General features: G+C 55.8%; 1 protein-coding gene across 3 annotated transcripts in view; it reads right to left on the reverse strand.

The window, feature by feature from the left end:
• CACNA1I (calcium voltage-gated channel subunit alpha1 I) overlaps positions 1–17,840 on the reverse strand; it is a 116,135-nt gene that overhangs the window by 34,280 nt on the left and 64,015 nt on the right. For all 3 annotated transcript variants that reach the window (XM_086712218.1, XM_086712217.1, XM_086712216.1), the window contains 4 exons: positions 12,892–13,207; positions 11,212–11,304; positions 7,560–7,872; positions 4,562–4,983 (listed from right to left, as the gene is read on the reverse strand). In XM_086712218.1, coding sequence (XP_086568344.1) covers positions 4,562–4,983; positions 7,560–7,872; positions 11,212–11,304; positions 12,892–13,207 — 1,144 coding nt within the window. The remainder of the gene's footprint in view (positions 1–4,561; positions 4,984–7,559; positions 7,873–11,211; positions 11,305–12,891; positions 13,208–17,840) is intronic.

The raw sequence follows: 17,840 nt of genomic DNA on the forward strand, positions 1-17,840 counted from the left end.
AGGAGTCCCTAAGCTGTCCGCAGGAACCCCTGGAGCCCGGTACCATCCCATGATGATAATGGCAGCCGGTGTTAAGCGTCTCCCACGTGCCAGTCGGTGCTAAGCACCTTCCATGAATTATCTCCTCTAAATCTCAAACGTTACCCTATAGTATCCCCATTTTCTAGAGGGGGAAACAGGCTCAGAGGGAAGTGACTGCCCAGGGCCAGGGCCAGGCAGTGGCGGAATCACATCTCAACCTGAATCACAGGTATTCTCCCTCTGGCCTGTCCCCATCCCCATGGCTGTGACGGCATCACCTGCCCCACTCTTCTGACTTGACGATCCAGTTCAGTACAGACATGTCGCTACCCTGTTTAGAAGCCTTCCGTGGCTCTCCACTGCCTTGAGGCACTTTGTGGATGGATAGCCCCCTCACCAGCCTCCCAGGCTCTCTCCTGCCCTTTGTGCACATCCTCCTTGAGGACTCAGGGTCCTTTAGGGGAATGCCTGAGCTCCTGGTCCCTGTACCTGTCCCTCCTCTGTCTCACTGATGAACTCGTAGTCAACCTTCAGGAGCCATTGCCCGTGCCACTGCCTTTGGGAAGGCTTCCCTGACTGCAGCCCATGTTGGCTCTCTCCCCTAAGCGCCCACAGAGCTGGAATGTTGGGCATTAAGCCAGCCTGTCCTCCTCTTCCCAGAGTCCTCCCAGACCTGGGTCAGCAGTGATGTGGGGGCTGCAGAAGGGAAAATAAAGACTGCTTTGACCCATCCACTGGTCTGGAGGCCTTGAATGCACTCTCCTGTGAGTAGGGGCCAGTGGACATGCCCTAGCCGGCCCCGGGGGGCTTCCTGCACCCCATCCCTGCCGCCCATCCAGCCAAGCCCTCTGTTTCTTGTTGTCCAACTCGGTGACCTCCTTCAGTTCCAGGATGGGATGGGACTGAGGGCAGCCTTGCCCGCCTTGGGAGGAGTCATGCGCCTGGAGAGGTGAGTGCCAGGGGAGGAAGAAGGGGGCCATAGGGACTGCTCCCGGGAGCAAGGGTTCCCCACCCAGACCTCCCCCCCCCGCCTCCTGTCTGCTTTGTGGAACCTCCACCTCCACCTTGGCATCCTGGAGCCCTGCTCTCTCAGTTGCTCACCATATCACCTGGGCATGCCTCAGTTTCCCCATCTGCTCAATGGATACGAGACACTCGCCTTGCCTGCCCCATCGGGCAGCCATGAGGATCACAAGGGGAAGAAATATGGCAACACATGACAGTCAGTAATGATGGAGGAATCTGACCCCATCCGCCTGCTTGTCATGTAGCCTCAGCCAAAGAGCAGATTTCAGCCCCGTCTGACCACCTCATGGGTCACAAGCAGGCCCCTGCCTGGATGACCCCCCCCCCCTTTTACCTGTCACCGCCTCCCAGGCCAGTCCCTGCAAGGAACAGCATCTTTGACCATGAGGAACCTAGAGACGTGGGAACCCCTTGTGATCTGGGTAGCAATGGCCACTTTGGCCGGAGACACCTGCAGTCTCACCTCTCATTTGAGCACCTGAGACCACAGAGGCAGGGGTGGCGGATGGAGTAAGAGAGCAATGCCCAGGCTGTGCCCCACGGTCACTCCCTATTGTCCCCATGGCCGCGCCAGTCTCCCTGCCAGGCCCCTGCGATGCCTCCCCTCCACGGTCTCCACCCCTGCAGGAAAGGGGCTGTGCGCGTTCACCCATCTTCTCCTTCTCCTCCTCCCCACTCTCCCGGCCTCCCAGTGGCCCTGGGCCACCTCTCTCTGCAGGCACCACCTCAGACGGGGCTGCTCAAAATAAACACGGGGGCGGATCGTTTCCCGCCAAGCCACGTCTGGGAGCAGAGAGGAGTGGGGCAAAAATACCAGCAGGCCCCGAGCAGGCCCCACGCTGCGCTCAGCAGAACAATGGCTGCCACTCCAGGCTGCTTTAAAAAGAACATTTTAAAAAATTCTCCCTCCCCCTCACTTTTTTTTAAAATTCATTAATTTTTTGAGGCTCCAGACAGCAGGAGGTAAATTCACCCCAAGGGTGGTGATGTGAGGTTCAAACAGAAGACTCATAAATAATTGCAAATTAGTGAGCACCTACTACGTGCTGGGCTGCTTAACGCATTTAACCCTCCCAGCCCCTCTGTGCAGAGGGTCCGGGGGCCGGTTACAGACGGAGCTGCTGGCTGAAGGAGGCCAAGTGACTTGCCCGAGGCCACATGCTGGTCAGCGGCAGAACCAGGGAAGGAGCCCAGGCAGGGGCAGCAGGGGGCGAGCAGGGTACAGGCCAAGCAGGGAGGCCCTGAGATCGGGCTGGTGGGGAGGCAAAGGGCCGCGGCCCACAGAACCCTGGCAAACAGGCCTCTGAAAAGTGGCCCTGATCTGTAGCATATGCCAATTTCTGTGGTGTAAAGACTCCCACCATGGCCAATTCCAAGCTACCAACTGTTTAAAATCAGGCTTTCGAAGTTCCCGAGTGACAGAAAATTGGCTCTCACAAGCCGCTTCCCACAAGCCCCTGGCGGGAACCGTGCCCAGGCAGCACCGTGACAAGCCGCTCAGAAATTAGAGCCAGGACCCCAACATCTGTTTCCCCACGAGACCCCCTCTGGGACCGCTGGCCCAGCCAGGCTTCTGCCCCCACCCCACCGGCAAGCCTAGGCCAGGAAAGGCCAGGAGCCTGAGCCCTAGGCCAGGAGGTCTGGGCTGCCTCTCTCACCAGCTTTACCCTGCAGACAGCCTTCCCCCCAGTCTTCCCCAGAGACCTTTTTAATTAAGCTGGAATGGCTGGCAAACCAGCAGCTCCAAACAGAGTGTCGCTGCAGCCCCAGGGGCCGCATTTAAGGAAATTGAATGAAGCCAGCGCTTGGAGAGCTAATGAAGAGGGAAATGAGAGTGTGGCCCATCGCGGGGTGCAGTGGGTGGGTGGAGGGCCTCCGCAGAAAGCGGGCGGCAGGAAAGCAAAGGGGGGTGCCACATTCTGAACCCCGTGGGGGTGTCAGTCTCGCCACAGAAAGATGTGGGTTCAGGGGCGCCTGGGTGGCTCAATCGGTTGAGCGTCCAACTTCGCTTCAGGTCGTGATCTCATGGCTCTATGGGTTCGAGCCCCGTGTCAGGCTCTGTGCTGACAGCTCGGAGCCTGAAGCCTGCCTCGGATTCTGTGTCTCCCTCTCTCTCTGTCCCTCCCCTGCTCAAGCTTGTGCACTCTCTCTCACCCACTCAAAAATAAATAAATGTTAAAGAAAGATGTGGGTGGGGCACCTGGGTGGCTCAGTCGGTTGAGCGTCCGACTTCAGCTCAGATCATGGTCTCGCGGTTCGTAAGCCCCGAGCCAGCCTCTGTGCTAACAAACAGCTCAGAGCCTGGAGCCTGCTTCAGATTCTGTGTCTCCCTCTCTCTCTGCCCCTCCCCTGCTCATGCTCTGCCTCTCTCTGTCTCTCAAAAATAAATAAATGTTAAAAAAAATATATATATATATGTGGGTTCAAATCTGACCCGATTGTCTGTGGGACCTTGGATCAGTGACATCCCCTCCCTAGGCCTCAGGGTCACTAGCTGCCAAGCGGGGTGCCCTCACGGGGTAGGGGCCAGGTCAACAGAGGAAACCCACCCAGGGGCTAGGTGAGTCAGAAAATGGTGTTTTTTGAATGGAGCCAGGAATGGACTTGTCACACAGGCCGTCACCCACGGTATGACCTATTTGCTGGGCACATGTGTGCTAACCCCCCACAGCCCTCCTTCCTGTGTCCCTACAAGTAGCCTCTTATCTCTTACACATCCTCCCTGTGCTCCTGCCATCTCCCTTGGGGCCATGTCTCTGAACCCCGATGGCCCAGGGGGCCTGGGACACACCATGAACTCAGCCAACACCCACTCTGCACTCCACGCACCCAGTGCTGAGGACAGAAGAAACCACAGGGTTGGCCTAGGAGGGAGACGGGGGACAGTCTTTGCAGGGCAACCCTGGGGCCACCCTCAGTGCCGCCGGGCTGCGTGGAGGGTGGACTATGTGGGGACATCAGGGACAGGAGAACGCCCAACCTGCTGAAGGCACTGCCACAGAGGGACCTTGGCTGTCAGAGGAAAGGTCTGTGTTTTGTGCCGAGGGCAATGGGGAGCTGCGGCAGGTTGGGGAGAGGGGAAAGCCCGGCCTCGGGAAAGACCACGCCAGCTGTTTGGGGGAGAATGGACAGGAGGGCTCGTGGGAAAGGCGATGACCGGAAGTCAGGTTTGGCAGGACGGACGGGGGAAGGGCTGTGGGTGCCTCGTGTCCAGGCCGCGCCACTCAGGAGACGGGAGCTGGATCTCAACCCAGCTGGCCCCAGTACCAGCTCCGCCTCCCTCGCTCACTCACCCACTAGGCACACACCTGGAGCTTCCCTCTCCTCTGGGCCGGGCCCGGGGCTGGGCACTGAGGCCATAGGGCAGAATCGGACCCGGCCCTGGTCAGGTGGGAGACAGACACCCTGGGGATGTTCAACAGCCCAGGCTGCGTGCGGCCGGCTTGGGCCTAGGCGTCCAGCCCTCCCCCCGTGCCCATGTCCGCCCCCGCGCCCAGCGCCCGCCCCCACTGGCCTGCTCATGGTGTTCGATGCCCATGCTGACGGTGTTAACCAAGATGGCCATCATGATGCCCCGGTTGAAGTACTTGCTGTCCACGATGCCTCGAAGCTTGGCTCGGGTCTCCCGCCACACATCCCCGCACAGCCGGGCCGCCCCGTCCGCCTGTTCCTCCTCGTCCTCCTTCTCCAGGCCTGAGGAGGTCCCATCCTCGCTGCTCCGGGCCCCGTCCCCATCCACCTCCTCCGAGTCACCACCTGAGCCACCAGAGCCCGAGCCCTCCTGGCCCGAGTCGGTGCTGCCCGGGCCCGAGGGCCGCCGGCTCCCCTCGTGCTGGCAGCGGGGACAGCTGGCAGGATCGGAGGCCAGCATGGCAGAGATGGGCTGCACTGGTGTGTGGGGCATCGGGTCCAGGGGACTGTGTCGAGGGCACAGCTCTGCGAAGCAAACACAAGGCAGGGTCGGCGCCTCAGGTTACACAGGCTTGAGGGGCTCCGAGGGGGCAGGACCTGCCCACCCCAGGGGTCAAGCTAACCCTGGGACACATGTGTGCTTCAAGTTCCTGTGGCTCAGGTTCTGTCTGGGTGAGGAGGTCGAGTGGCTTGTAGTTCCTGGGGGATTGGCTTTACCTCCCTGGGCTTGGCTGGCCCCTGTGACAAGCGAGGGCCGTGGGGAGGGTTCTACTGCGGATGTGTTGGCGTGCCTAGAACAGTGCCTGGGGCACGTGTGTTTGTCGCCTGTCCTGGCTACATCATCTCCTGGCCCGAGGCCCAGCCCTCCCACGGTCCTGCTTGCTCACATTGGACTTGGGGAAATGGCTGAGAAAGAGTTTCTAAAAGAGCTTCTAAAAGAGTCAGCTTGATGTGGCGGACGGACGCCCCTTCGAGAGAGCCAAGGTGACCTCTCCATCTTCAATTCTCCTCCCACCTGTATGTGGGGCTTGTGTCCCGGGGAGGGAGGGAGGCAGGAGCCCTGGGCAGGAGGCAAACCCTTGCTCCAGAAGCCCCCTGAGAGTCGGGATGGCTCCAGGGGAAGCAGGCAGGAGGGGCTGACGGGAGGCACAGCAGGGAGTGGGGGGCAGAAGTGTTCACCCCCTGTGCTGCCCCAGGGAGAGTTTAAGAAGCCTGAACCACACTTAGACCACAGTTCTGCCATCTTTAACCATTTCAAGGAGGTGTCAGAGAGGTTCTTCCTGGGTGGTTTGGTCTCTTCTTTATGTTTACCTGTACTGTCCTAAAATACACGTTTTCCTGGTGCAAGCAAAGAAAAGCTATTAGTAATATTAAAGGGAGGGTGCCTGGGTGGCTCAGGCGTCTGGCATCTGAGTCCTGGTGTCTGCCCAGGTTATGGTCTCAGGGTTCATGGGATCAAGCCCCATGGGGGCACAGTGCAGAGCCTGCTTGGGATTCTCTCTCTCTCTCTACCCACCCTACCCTGTCCCTCCCACATGCGTGTTCTCTTTCTCTCTCTCAAAATAACTAAATAAACATTTAAGAATAATAATAATTAAAGGGAATGAAAAACATGTAATGCCTACCCTCCCTTTCCAGATTTGCCTCCCAATATCTCCTGAAGCCCCGGACGAGGCTTCTGATTCATTCATCCCCTGGGAGCCGGCGTGGGCAGGCAGAAGCCCGGGGTCAATCCCACTTCAGTAAGGCCCACCTCAGCCCCACTCGTGCCTGGGGCTGGGCCCCCTGAAACTTGTTTCCCAGGGAAGCAGGAGGGTACTGAGGCCCAGGGGCAGGGGGCAAGGTCCCCCTCCAGAGAGCCCCCTGGACTTCTTTCCACACAGCTTCCCCGGAGAGGGTGGGGGCAGCAGCAAGAAGCCCGCGTCATCCAGGGACCCTGCAGGCAGACCCCAGCTGCCCCGTCCACGTGCTGGGCCAGCCCACGGGCCACCTGGAGCCTCCCGCAAGACCACGCCTGGACGGCTGGCGCCCGAGGAGGGGTGGGCGGCAGCTTCAAGCATCAGTTCTCTCTCCGGCTTGCCTCCCAAGAATCTCAGGGCTTGAGAGCTGCAGGGGCAGGGCCCGGGGGTGGCTGACTCCCCCTGCGCGTGAGCCTCATCCTCGACCTGACGGAGCAGGAGACTGAGGCCCACAGAGGGGCCCAGGCTGTCCAGGTCACATGCTGTGCACCTGCTTCGGGGCTGGGACCCTGCTGACTTCCCTCTTGACACCAGCTGGGGGGCGGGACTCCTCTCCTGGGGCGCATTTGCCTTCTGTGGGGAGCTGAGCGGGAGCGTTCATTTCCCTCTGGACGCGGGCCCAGCAAACCCAGCTCTGATGTCCCTGATGCGGATTTTGTCACGGACACGCTACGTGACCCCAGGTGACTCCCTTCACCTATCTGAACCTTGGTTTCCCCATCTGAAAACGGGATAATATAACTCACTCTGCCCTCTTCTCAGGACTGTTTTCTAGAGCAGACGAGAGAGTGAATGGAGAGCCCCTTCTGAGCCTAACGGCCCAGAGACAGAAGATCTCTGGTCCCCGACACACCATGCCTCAGCACGGTGGCCACAGCCCCCTTATCCCAGGTGGCTGGTCGTCACTGCTCTGGTGTGCTAGCACGTGGTGGCAGCAGGAAGCCACGTGGGGCGTGAGGCAGGCTGAGAGGAGTGGAGCGTTAGCGTTTTACCAGACAGGATAGACAACCGTCCGTTTCTTTCAAATGTGAATCCCGGGCGGAGCCTGGGTCCACGTGTGACCGCACTGGGGTCGGAAGGGGATCCTCCAGGGCTCGGGGTGCTGGGTGCCCCCAGCCCAAGGCCAGCCCAGACCGGGCACCGGCAGGGGGTCAGGAAAGCAGGGAGGGAGCAAGGGGCACGGACTGGAGCTCCCGAGGGAAGACCCGGGTTCTCAACCTGCCGGACGGCTCTGCCTGTGCCGAGGAGACAGGGGGGCGCGTTCGCCAGCGGTGCCGTCGCGGGGTCCCCAGAATCCCCCGCTGGAGGCACACGAGGCCTGAACGGGGCACCCCGGAGGCGGCGGCAGGCGGGACCACTTACTGTAATGCCTGGGCTCCTTGGCGCGGGGCCCGGGCTTGGCGGAGGGGGACGCCCCCGGGCCCGGGGCCCGGCGCCGGCTCTGCAGGGCCTGGTAGAGGCCCAGGGCACGCCTCCTGGCCTTGCGCAAGATGTGACAGACGTACTGGAAGATCTCCTCGTAACAGTCGCCGGGCTCCGCATAGCTGGCCACCGTGCTGGAGGACAGGTAGCGCTGCCGCTGCTCCAGCATCAGCCGGTGCTCCCGCTGCTTGGTCTCCGAGAACTGGGTCGCTATGACAACGAGGCACAGGTTGATCATGAAGAAGGAGCCCACCTGTGACCAACGGGAGGAGAGGACAGGGACAGGGACAGGAACAGAGGGGACAGATTGGTGGGGGGAGGCAGACGTGGGGGAGAGGGGAATGAAGGGATAGACAGAGAGAGAAAATGGGGAGGCAGAGGTGGTGACGCGGTGACAGAGGTGGGGTGAGAAGCAGAGGGGTACCGAGGCAGAAAGGAGGACAGGAGGAAGAGGGGCAGGGACAAATCCGAGGCACGGAGCAGGGACAGGACAGAGCCAGGAGACAGACAGCCAGAGCCGGCAGGAAGGACAGAGAGACGATGAGGAGAAACACCGAGAGGGAGGGACGGAGGCTCAGAGAGTGCAGAAGCGGAGGGCGTGGGAGACACAGGGTGATGGGTGCGAGGAGGCGGGGAGAGAGAGGGGCAGAGGGTGGAGGGCCCAGAGAGACGGAGAGGCACGGGCACAGATAGGGACAGGAAAAGACTGCTGAGGCCTTGCTCCTACAGGAGGCCAGGGCCCCAGGACAGCGGTGGCCCAGGCAGCTCCCCAGGCCCCACTGGGACCCGCTTTGAAGCCCGATCCCCCAGGCCCTCGGACCCCGGCCAGGGACGTCAGTGCTGAGGCCAGGGAGGGAGGCCCACACCCTCTCAGGCTATCCAGGCCCTGAGTCCCACCCCAGCCCTACCCTCTCTGGCCTTCACTCTGGCCTCAGTTGGGCATCCAGACAAAAGAGAAGCTTCCTTGAGACAGGGTTTACTTGTGTGGCTTTATCTGTGCTTGGATGGAGGTGGTGGGGGAGACTACCCAGTCAGTACTAAGAATCCCACCACCTCATGATGCAGGGTCCAGTTCCAGTGGCCTCCACAGGCCGCAGAGGGCACAGGTAGGCCCTAGTTGCCAGAGGGCAGACCCCTCCTCTGGCATTCGCTAAGCCCTTGAAAGAGATCAGTGGCCCTACCAGCAAGGAGGGTCCACCTATCAGCTTTTCATCCTCCTCCGGGCTACCTGCCAGGCAGTTCACGCAGGCCACAGTCCCAGCCACTGATTCACCCTCCCCTCCTGTCCCCACGTCACAAAGAGGGAGCTGGGCTTCTAGGGTTATCGAGGGCTGAGGGGAGGGCTTCCTGGCTGGAGGACCCTGAGAAAATCCCCAGGTACAAAGATGCCCCTCATTGGCCCTCTCGGTTCTATCTTCCACCAGCGTCTCCTGGAGATCTGCTGTGCATCGGGCCCCTGTGACGGGTCACCAAGAAGGAGAGGGTGCAGACCCTTCTCTCTGGGAGCTCACACCTATCAGGCTTCTAGACAGCCTGCCTCTACAGCCACTGCCCCTGTGACCCAGGCAGCTCCCCCCTTCCTTCTGGACCTCCGTTTCCCCGTCTGTAAAACCCAAGGCTCAGGCAAGACAAGCTTAACAAGTTTCCAACCAGAGGGAGCGCTGGGCACCAGAGTCTGAGGGCTGGGGACCTCTCACCTCTCTGGGGCTCAGGATCCTCACCTGAGGAACAGAATGGGTAGGTGGCCCTGCATGGCCAGGATTGTGAGGGCAAAATGGAAGCCCGGTGGTTCAGGCTTTGCTCTCCGGACCCTTCCCAGCACCCAGAAAAGTTCAACATCCTCAGCCCCCTGCCAGTACCCTTTCTCTTGTGACAGAGCCACCTGGGGCCCAAAAATACCAGCAGTAAAAGTGGCAGGGCACATTTATTGAGGCTTACTGTGTGCCAGGGGTCATTCAGGCCTCAGACTCTGTCTCATCTAATCCTCCTGAGAACCCATAAGCCTAGGTGCCGTCACCATCCCCCACGGGACTCGGGGGAGCTAACAGACGTGGCTCGTGTCACGCTGGGAGTTATCAACTTGACATCCCCACCCCTAACTCTATCAGGAGGGGCAGACCACATTCTCCAGTGCTTCTCTGGAATTTGAGGCTCCTCCAGCAACCCCAGTGGTTCGAAGTGCCTCCAGTCAGGACTCTGTCCATGTCAAGGTCTCTGCAAGTTGCCCCCTGCCCAAGAGGCTCTCCCCCTGGCTGCCTGCCCTCAGCCTTTAAGGCTCAGTTCTGGTAATCACCTCCTCCAGGAAGCCTCCCACTCCCCTCTTCCTCCTCCAAGCTAGATTAGAAAACTCCTTTGGGCTCCCTCAACCTCTCAGGATTCCTTCTGCCGTGGCTCCTAATATGCTGTCTGGTCAATGTCAAGCGTAGCCCATCTTCCCGCCCCCCGCCCAAGACTGTGAGCTCCTCGAGGACAAGGCTGGGCCCACCTCACTGCTCAGTGCCCAGTGTTCGGCTCAGGGCCTGGAGCAGGGCAGGTCTCCCTGATGGTGCTGGGGAATGAACAAACCAATGGATGAAGGGCAATGCTGAACAAAGTCTCAACCCCCTTCTTTTTATCTGGGGGTCTCTTTACAGGTCCAAGGCCCCCGCGTCCCCCAGGAAGGCATCAGAGCAAAACCAACAGCAGGTACGTCTCGGGTCACTTGCCAGCTTGTCCTGAACCCTCAGGTCAAGGTCCCAACAGCTCAGGAAAAGGTGCTGCCCCAGAGAGCCAAGCATGCCCTCTCCCACCATCGGGACACCAGAGAATCCAGCCTCACAGCAGTAGGGAGTGAGCCAGCACTGACTCGCCCAGGAGAGAATCACCTTGACATTTTGGGGATCGTGCTGTGGCTGAAGCCGCGGTCAGGCATGACAAGGTGGATAAGCTCGCTCTGGGCAGACTGTGGAGGGAGGCAGGAGGGGCTTCCCGGAAGGACCCTGCTCCGTGAGGCAGACAGAGCCCTGCCTCCACCCCCTAAGCCACCCCCGCCCCCTGCATCCGAGAATTTCAGGGAGCCCTGTGGGGAAGCAGCCCCGGGCTTCTGTTTCAGAGCATCTCCCCTTCCCACCACGGGAAAAGAGGAACAAGCTGGAGCCCTAGACAAGCTCCCATCCTGGGGCTGCACCTAGCTACGGTCGTGAGAAGAATGTATTCCCAGAGACTACGAGGCAGAGAAACACGAGCAGGAGCGACTAGATGGTCTTAAACGCCCAGAAATGAGAAATGAAGGCAATCGAGAGTGATGGATGCTTCCCGCAGCCGCGCTGATGAGTCCCTTCAGTCACCCGCTGCTCGGAGGCATTTAAAAATGGCTTGGCTGGTTCAGTCAGTGAAGCACCCGACTCTTGGTCTCAGGACTGTGAGTTCGAGCCCCGTGTTGGGTGTACGGATGACTTAAAATAAAAAAAAAAAAAAAAGAAACCCTGCCCCTCCTGCTCCCTCCCACTCAGCTCTCTTGGCTCTGAGGGGCTCCCTGGGAACCCCCCAGTCCCATCCCTGGTCCCTGGGTCCGTGAGCTTCCCCAGAGAGCCCCAGCTACCCTGACACGTACTATGATAAGCAGGATAAAGTAGATGAAGTTGTAGAAGGAGTGAGCATCCATCACATAGTACATGATCTCCACCCAGCCTTCCAGGGTAATCACCTGCAGCCAGAACAGAGCAGAGGACCGGTGAGCCTGAGACAGGAAAGGCGGCACCCTCAGGAAAGACAGGCGACCAACGCAGCGCCCCAGACAGAGGCCCCACTGTGTGCCAGACTGCTGGGCACACATTCTCTCTCGAACTCTCCACGAGGCTCCATGGGACGGCCATCCTCGTCGCCCATACACGGGTGAGAAAACTGAGGTTCAGAGAGGTTCCAGTATTTGCCCTCTGTCACACAGCCAGGAAGGCGGGGAGCCAGACTTGAGCCTGGTCCCTCTTGCTCCAGAGCCTGCCCCTCTCCAGTCTCCCTCACCGAGGCAGGAGGGCTGGAAGCAGGGGGCCCTGGACTCCAACTCCAGCTCACCAGCTGGGCCTAGGGTACAGCTCAGCTGAGCCCAGGAGTGTGGCTATGATGGGGCTGGTGTGACTGTTGCCCCCGTTCTCCTTCCCAGAGAGGGAGGCAGAGCAGCCTCGGGCAAAGCAAACGCTGGGCGCTCCCTAGCAACTGCCCTCTCCCAGGCAACCCATTCACACCCCTGGGGGCTGAGGGTCTCAAAACACAGCTGCCGGGCTGTGATCACATCACATCACGCCTTGCAGCTCTGAATTCTGTGATCTCGATGCTCCCCAGAGCAAAGCACACAGAGCAGCCGCTTTGATAAGGCCCTCCCCTCTTCTCGGGGCTTCTCAGCCACCACCCCCTGCTCCAGCCCTGTTCTTCCTTCCGAGGGCAGCAGGAAGGTGACCTTTACCAAGCACTCACTCCACACTTTGCTGACTGTTCGGCTCCCAGCATCTAGCTTCTTCTTCTCAGCCACTCAGGGTGAGAGGGGGCTGTTCTTACCCCCACGTTAAAGGTGAAAAACTGAAGCACAGAGGCGGGAAGCGGTACCCAGTCTTGGAGCCCCCGTTTCCTCAACACGCCCCACCCCGGTCGTCTGCAGCGCAGTGGGGCCGTGCAAGGCACACAGTAAAGTTAACACTGTGAGTGTGGGTATATGTGTGCACCGAGTAAAATGTATTTCTTACTGACTGATCAACGAAAAAGGTCCGAGAGATTCTACCCAGACAGACAGACAGCTCCTTGGTGCTCACCTTGAACCTTCCCTGCACTCAGGCCTTGGCTCAGGTGGTCACCTCCACCAGGAATGTCTTTTCCCCCACGTCCTGTGTGCAGGCCTTGCCTGGTCAGCCCCTCTAACAGGCGCGAGTCTGGTCTCTCCCCTCTAGGTCTGTACCTCACTGCCGGGATCCATCGGTCCCCAGGCAACTTGGGGTTCCACAAAGAGCACAGGCTTTGGGGGCACCCGGCCCGGGGTTAAAATCCTGACTCTCCACTAACCAGCATGTGATCCATCAAATAGCTTGCTTCCTTTCTCTCGAACCTCAGTTGCTCTGTCTACAATAGAGGCACGATAACGCCCATCGCGCCAGCAAGTCGGGCAGATTTCAATGAAACAGGCGGCCAACACCTAGCACGGAGCCCTCCCTGCCAGAAGAAGCTGTTCCCCCCGCCCCTCACCCCACCCCACTCCAGTCTCCCGGGCCCCAGCCTGTGCGCTGGTGCCAGGCCTGAGCGGCCTTACCTGGAAGATGACGATCCAGGCGTAGCCGATGTTGTCGAAATTGATGGCACCCTTGTGGGGGTTGGCGCTGCCCGTGCGGCACACGTTATAGTAGCGGTTCCAGTTGACGCAGAGCCCGCTGGCATTGAGGTCCTGGCGCCCCGCCCCGAAGTCGTAGACATCATCCTTGGACAGGCAGCACTCACGGCCCTGCTCCTTGAGTGGGGGGATCTCGTGGCAGCCCATGATGCCATTGTCCCCCGAAAGGGAGCAGATGAAGGGCATCTCGTCGTCCTCCTCTGGCTGGTAGTAGGGGGGCAGGGCCACATCCCCTTGTCTGTGCACAGGTGATGGCGGGGGGGGGGGGAGAAGAGAAGGGGAGGGGTCACCACCAGGAGGAGCAGGAAGGGGAAAGGCCACGTAGTGTGACAGAACTGTCCCAACAGGTCCTGTCACTGCCTCTAGACCTTGGCCTATGTTGTTCCCCTACCTGGGACGCCCTTCCCCATGGTCAAAAAATCTCCCACTGACCCACTGCAGTCAGTTCTAGGGTCCCTTCCCTAAGGGGGCCTCCCCAGGATGGAGCAGGGCTAGTCCCTGACCCGCTGTGGCCAGACTGTGCCCTGCACACACCCGCATTGCTCCTAGGGCATATGTACCCAACTTCTCTTGGAGCCTGAAGCTCTTTTAGGACAAGGACGGGGTCTCAGGCTCCCCAGTCCCCATACACTGTTTGGTCAGCACAGAGTACACGTTTAATCAACAAACGTTGAATTCTACTGATCCAACAGACGAGGATCTGATCCTCTGCCTGCCCCACCCCTTCCCATCTATGTAACCTTGGGCTGTTAACTTCCTCTCTCCAGACCTCAATTTCCTCATCTGTAAGACAGAGATGACAATCTCTGCCCTACCTGTCCTGTGAGGTTAAACAATGAGTCATTGCAACCCAATCAAAATCCCAACTTGTTTGTGTCTGTGGAACCTGGACAGATGGTTCTAGGATTTATCTGGATGGAAGAATAGGCAAGACAGTTTTTTTAAAAGGAGAAAGAGGAGTGGAGTCCAGTCTTACAAGAAAGCAAAATACAACTACAATTATTACTAGAGTGTATAGTATTGCAAGAGGAACAGAAAGATTCATGGAACACCACAGAGCACAGGGACAAACCCATACATAAAACAGAACTTAGTCTATTACAGAAACACCTTTTCAGATCCATGGAGAGAAGAAGAATTAAACAATAAATGCTTCTGGGACAACTGTTATCTGGAAAAAGAATAGATCCCTACCTCACACCATATACAAAAATAAACTTCTTGAAGACTTGGTATCAAAAGAAAAAAAAAAGAATGTAAATAATCTCATTATTAATTATTTATATTGATTGCACATTGAAAATAGTAATCTTTTGGATATATTAGGTTAAGCAAAATATATTACAAAATTTAAAATAATAAACTTCTGGTGGATTAAAAATCATAAATGCAACAAACATAATCACAAAAATATTACAAGAGAATGGGAAATATTTCTGTTAACTCAAGATATATAAGGCCTGGGATACCTGGGTGCCTCAGTCAGTTAAGTGTCTGACTCTTGGTTTCGGGCTCAGGTCACGATGTCACATTTCATGAGTTTGAGTCCCGCATCAGGCTCTACATTGCCCGTACAGAGTCTGCTTGGGATTCATTCTCTTTCCCTCTCTCTCTGCCTCCTCTCTTTCTCTTCCTCTCTCTCTCAAATGAAATAAATAAACTTAAAAGAAATAATTGAGGAAAAAAAAGATATACGTGTAAGGCTTTCCTGGATAAAATCTACAAATCCAAATTCTACAAAGGCAAAGTTCAAGATTGACTATATAAAAATGTAAAACTTCTATGAGACAAAAGAGAGCATACTAAGTAAAAAGACAAGCTAAATAAATAAATAAATAAATAAATAAATAAATAAATAAATAAAAAGTAGAGGCAGGCAAACTTTTTCTGTAAAGGGCCAGATAGGGCCATATGGTCTCTGTGCCAATTACTCAACTGCACTCTTGAAATGCGAAACAGTCATAGGAAATAGGTAAACAAGTGGGTATGGCTGTGTTCCAATAAAACTTTATTTACAAAAACAAGCTAGAGATTGCCACTGCCCTGGGATAAGTATTGGCAATATATAAAACAAATAGAAGACATCTAGACTATGTTAAAACCACCTGTCACTCAAAACCACCTGTGCCCCCACTAGGGGGTAAAAGGACAAAAGAAAAGAAAAGAAAAGAGAAAAGAAAAGAGAAGAAAAGAGAAAAATTTCACAGAAGAAATAAAAATGGCCAAGATGCTTGGCGGGGGGTGGGGGGAAGCCAACGTACCAATATACAGGAAGAGACGCTCACTTGACTGATAACAGGAAAATGCAAACAAAACTAATACCGAGATCATTTTACACCCATCCAAATGGCAAATATTTCAGGCCGATGGTACTGAGTGCAGAAAAGAGTGAGCACAAACACACATGCGCATACACTGTTGGTGGGAGTATATATTGATATAAACTTTTTGGGGGGCAATTTAGCGGCATCCGCCAACAATGAACACGTACGCATCCGACCCAAATACAAATGGCCACCTGGCAGTAATAAAGGCACCCCTGCAATTCAGTGGAAAAAGGGTGGACTTCTCAACCAATGCTGCTGGGACAACTGAATATCTGTACAAAAAGGGAATCTGTACATACCACACTAAGAGACGGAATACAGACCCAAATGTGAAAGATAAAACAGGAAAGCTTCTAAAAGAAAACACTGGAGGATATTTTCATCACCTTGGGTTAAGAAAAGATTAAACTGGACACAAAAAGCAATACTGAAAAAACGACTGGTAATCTGGACTTCATTACAACTAAGGGCTTCATCGTCCAACAGCACCATTAAGAGACATATCTATCGGGGCGCCTGGGTGGCGCAGTCGGTTAAGCGTCCGACTTCAGCCAGGTCACGATCTCGCGGTCCGTGAGTTCGAGCCCCGCGTCGGGCTCTGGGCTGATGGCTCAGAGCCTGGAGCCTGTTTCCAATTCTGTGTCTCCCTCTCTCTCTGCCCCTCCCCCATTCATGCTCTGTCTCTCTCTGTCCCAAAAATAAATAAATGTTGAAAAAAAAAAAAAAAAAAAAAAAAAAGAGACATATCTATCTATCCACCAAAGGACTCAACATATCTATCCACCAAAGGACTCAAATCGAGAATACAAAGAACCACTGCAAATTTATAATAAAAAGAAAGACCACCCAATCTAAAAACAGCAAAAGACTGTAACAGACACTTCATAAGAGGATACATGTGAAAAGTGCCAACCGTCACTAGTCATCAGGGCAAAACAAATTAAAACCACAATAAGGTACCACTGCACTCTCCCTGGAAGAGTGACAGTGAAAAGGACTGACGTTACCAAATGTCGCTGAGGATGCCGGGCCACCGGAGCTCTCAGACTTTGCTAGCCGACATTGAACGCAACGATCTTGGAAAGCCATTTGACAAAATCTACTAAAGCTAAACGTACGTGCACCCTTAACAATTCCACTCCTGGGTATTTACCCAAAAGAAAGGATGGCTATATCCACCAAAGATATGTACGAGAATACGCATGAGTCATAAGAGCCAAAAAAGAAAAAAAAAAAAAAAAAAAAAACAGGAACAACCCAAGTCAACAGTAGAATGAAAAAACAAAAAAAAAATAAGTAGTCGTATATTTGCTCAATATATACCCACAGCAATGAAAAAGAAATAAAACCCACAAGAACGTGGGTGAATCACAAAGACACATTACACTGAGCCAAAGAAGCAGACACAAAAGGTAGCATCTTGTATGACTGCATTTAAAGAAACCTCAAGAACAGGCAAAACAAATCTACGGCGATAGAGGTCAGAACAGTGGCCGCTTTGGGGTGAGGGGGACAGGAACCGGCAAGGGGCAGGAGGGAGCCTCCCTAGGCCCCCTAAGTTTCTCTGGGTAGCTTCACACTGGTGTGGACCCACGTAAAACATCATTCAGCTTTACACTTTAGTTGTGTCCACCGCTAAACGCAATTTGTACCTTTAAGAAAGAAGCATAAAAATATACATACACGTTGGGGTGCCTGGGAGGCTCTCAGTTAAGCATCCGACTCTTGGTTTAGGCTTGGGTCGTGATCTCATGGTTCATGGGATCAAGCCTCAAGCTGGGCTCTGGGCTGGCAACACGGAGCCTGCTTGGGATCCTCTCACCCTCCCTCTCTCTCTCTCTGTCCTTCCCCCACTCATGCGGGCACTTGTACACATGCAACCTCTCTCTCAAAATAAATAAATAAACCTTAAAATATATGTGTGTGTGTGTATATATACACATACACTTTGACCGGCGATGATGAGTCTAGCCATTGATCCCACGTGTATATAAGGATCACACGTGTACAGGATGCGTCCTGCAGCCCCGTACGGAAGAACAAAAACTTGGAAACCACGCAACGTCCATCAACAGGGGCTGGCTAGATGAACTGCCTTTTATCCGTGGAATAAGAAACCCTGGTGTAAAACACCCTCAAGACACATTGTCAAAGCAATTCGCATATTTAAAGTCTGTCTGGGATGCGAACGGCCTTCAGACGGAATCCGGGAGAAGGGACCAGACGCCTTGCAGAGGATATCAGTCCTGGGTTCAGATTCCGGGCCCCGCCACTTCCTAGCTGGGCAGTACTGTCCTGACTCTGTGCCCCAGAACCCTCAAACAGACCGTGTGGGGTCTCCCCAAGGGCTCATGAGACTGAAGGGGTGCTCTGAGCACCCTCACCGGAGGCAGGCGCTGCAGGCAGGGGAACCTGGGTTCTCACACCGGCTCTGATGTTGCCAACCTTGCCCTGGAGCAAGATACCCCTCTCTTGGCCTCTGCCTCCCAGTCTCCACAAGGGGTCAGATTTAAGCATTACCTCAGTCACACCTGTTGCGCTGGA

Source organism: Puma concolor, chromosome B4 (genome assembly GCF_028749965.1).
Source record: "Puma concolor isolate L17-30 chromosome B4, mPumCon1.1.hap2, whole genome shotgun sequence".
Lineage (NCBI taxonomy): Eukaryota > Metazoa > Chordata > Mammalia > Carnivora > Felidae > Puma > Puma concolor.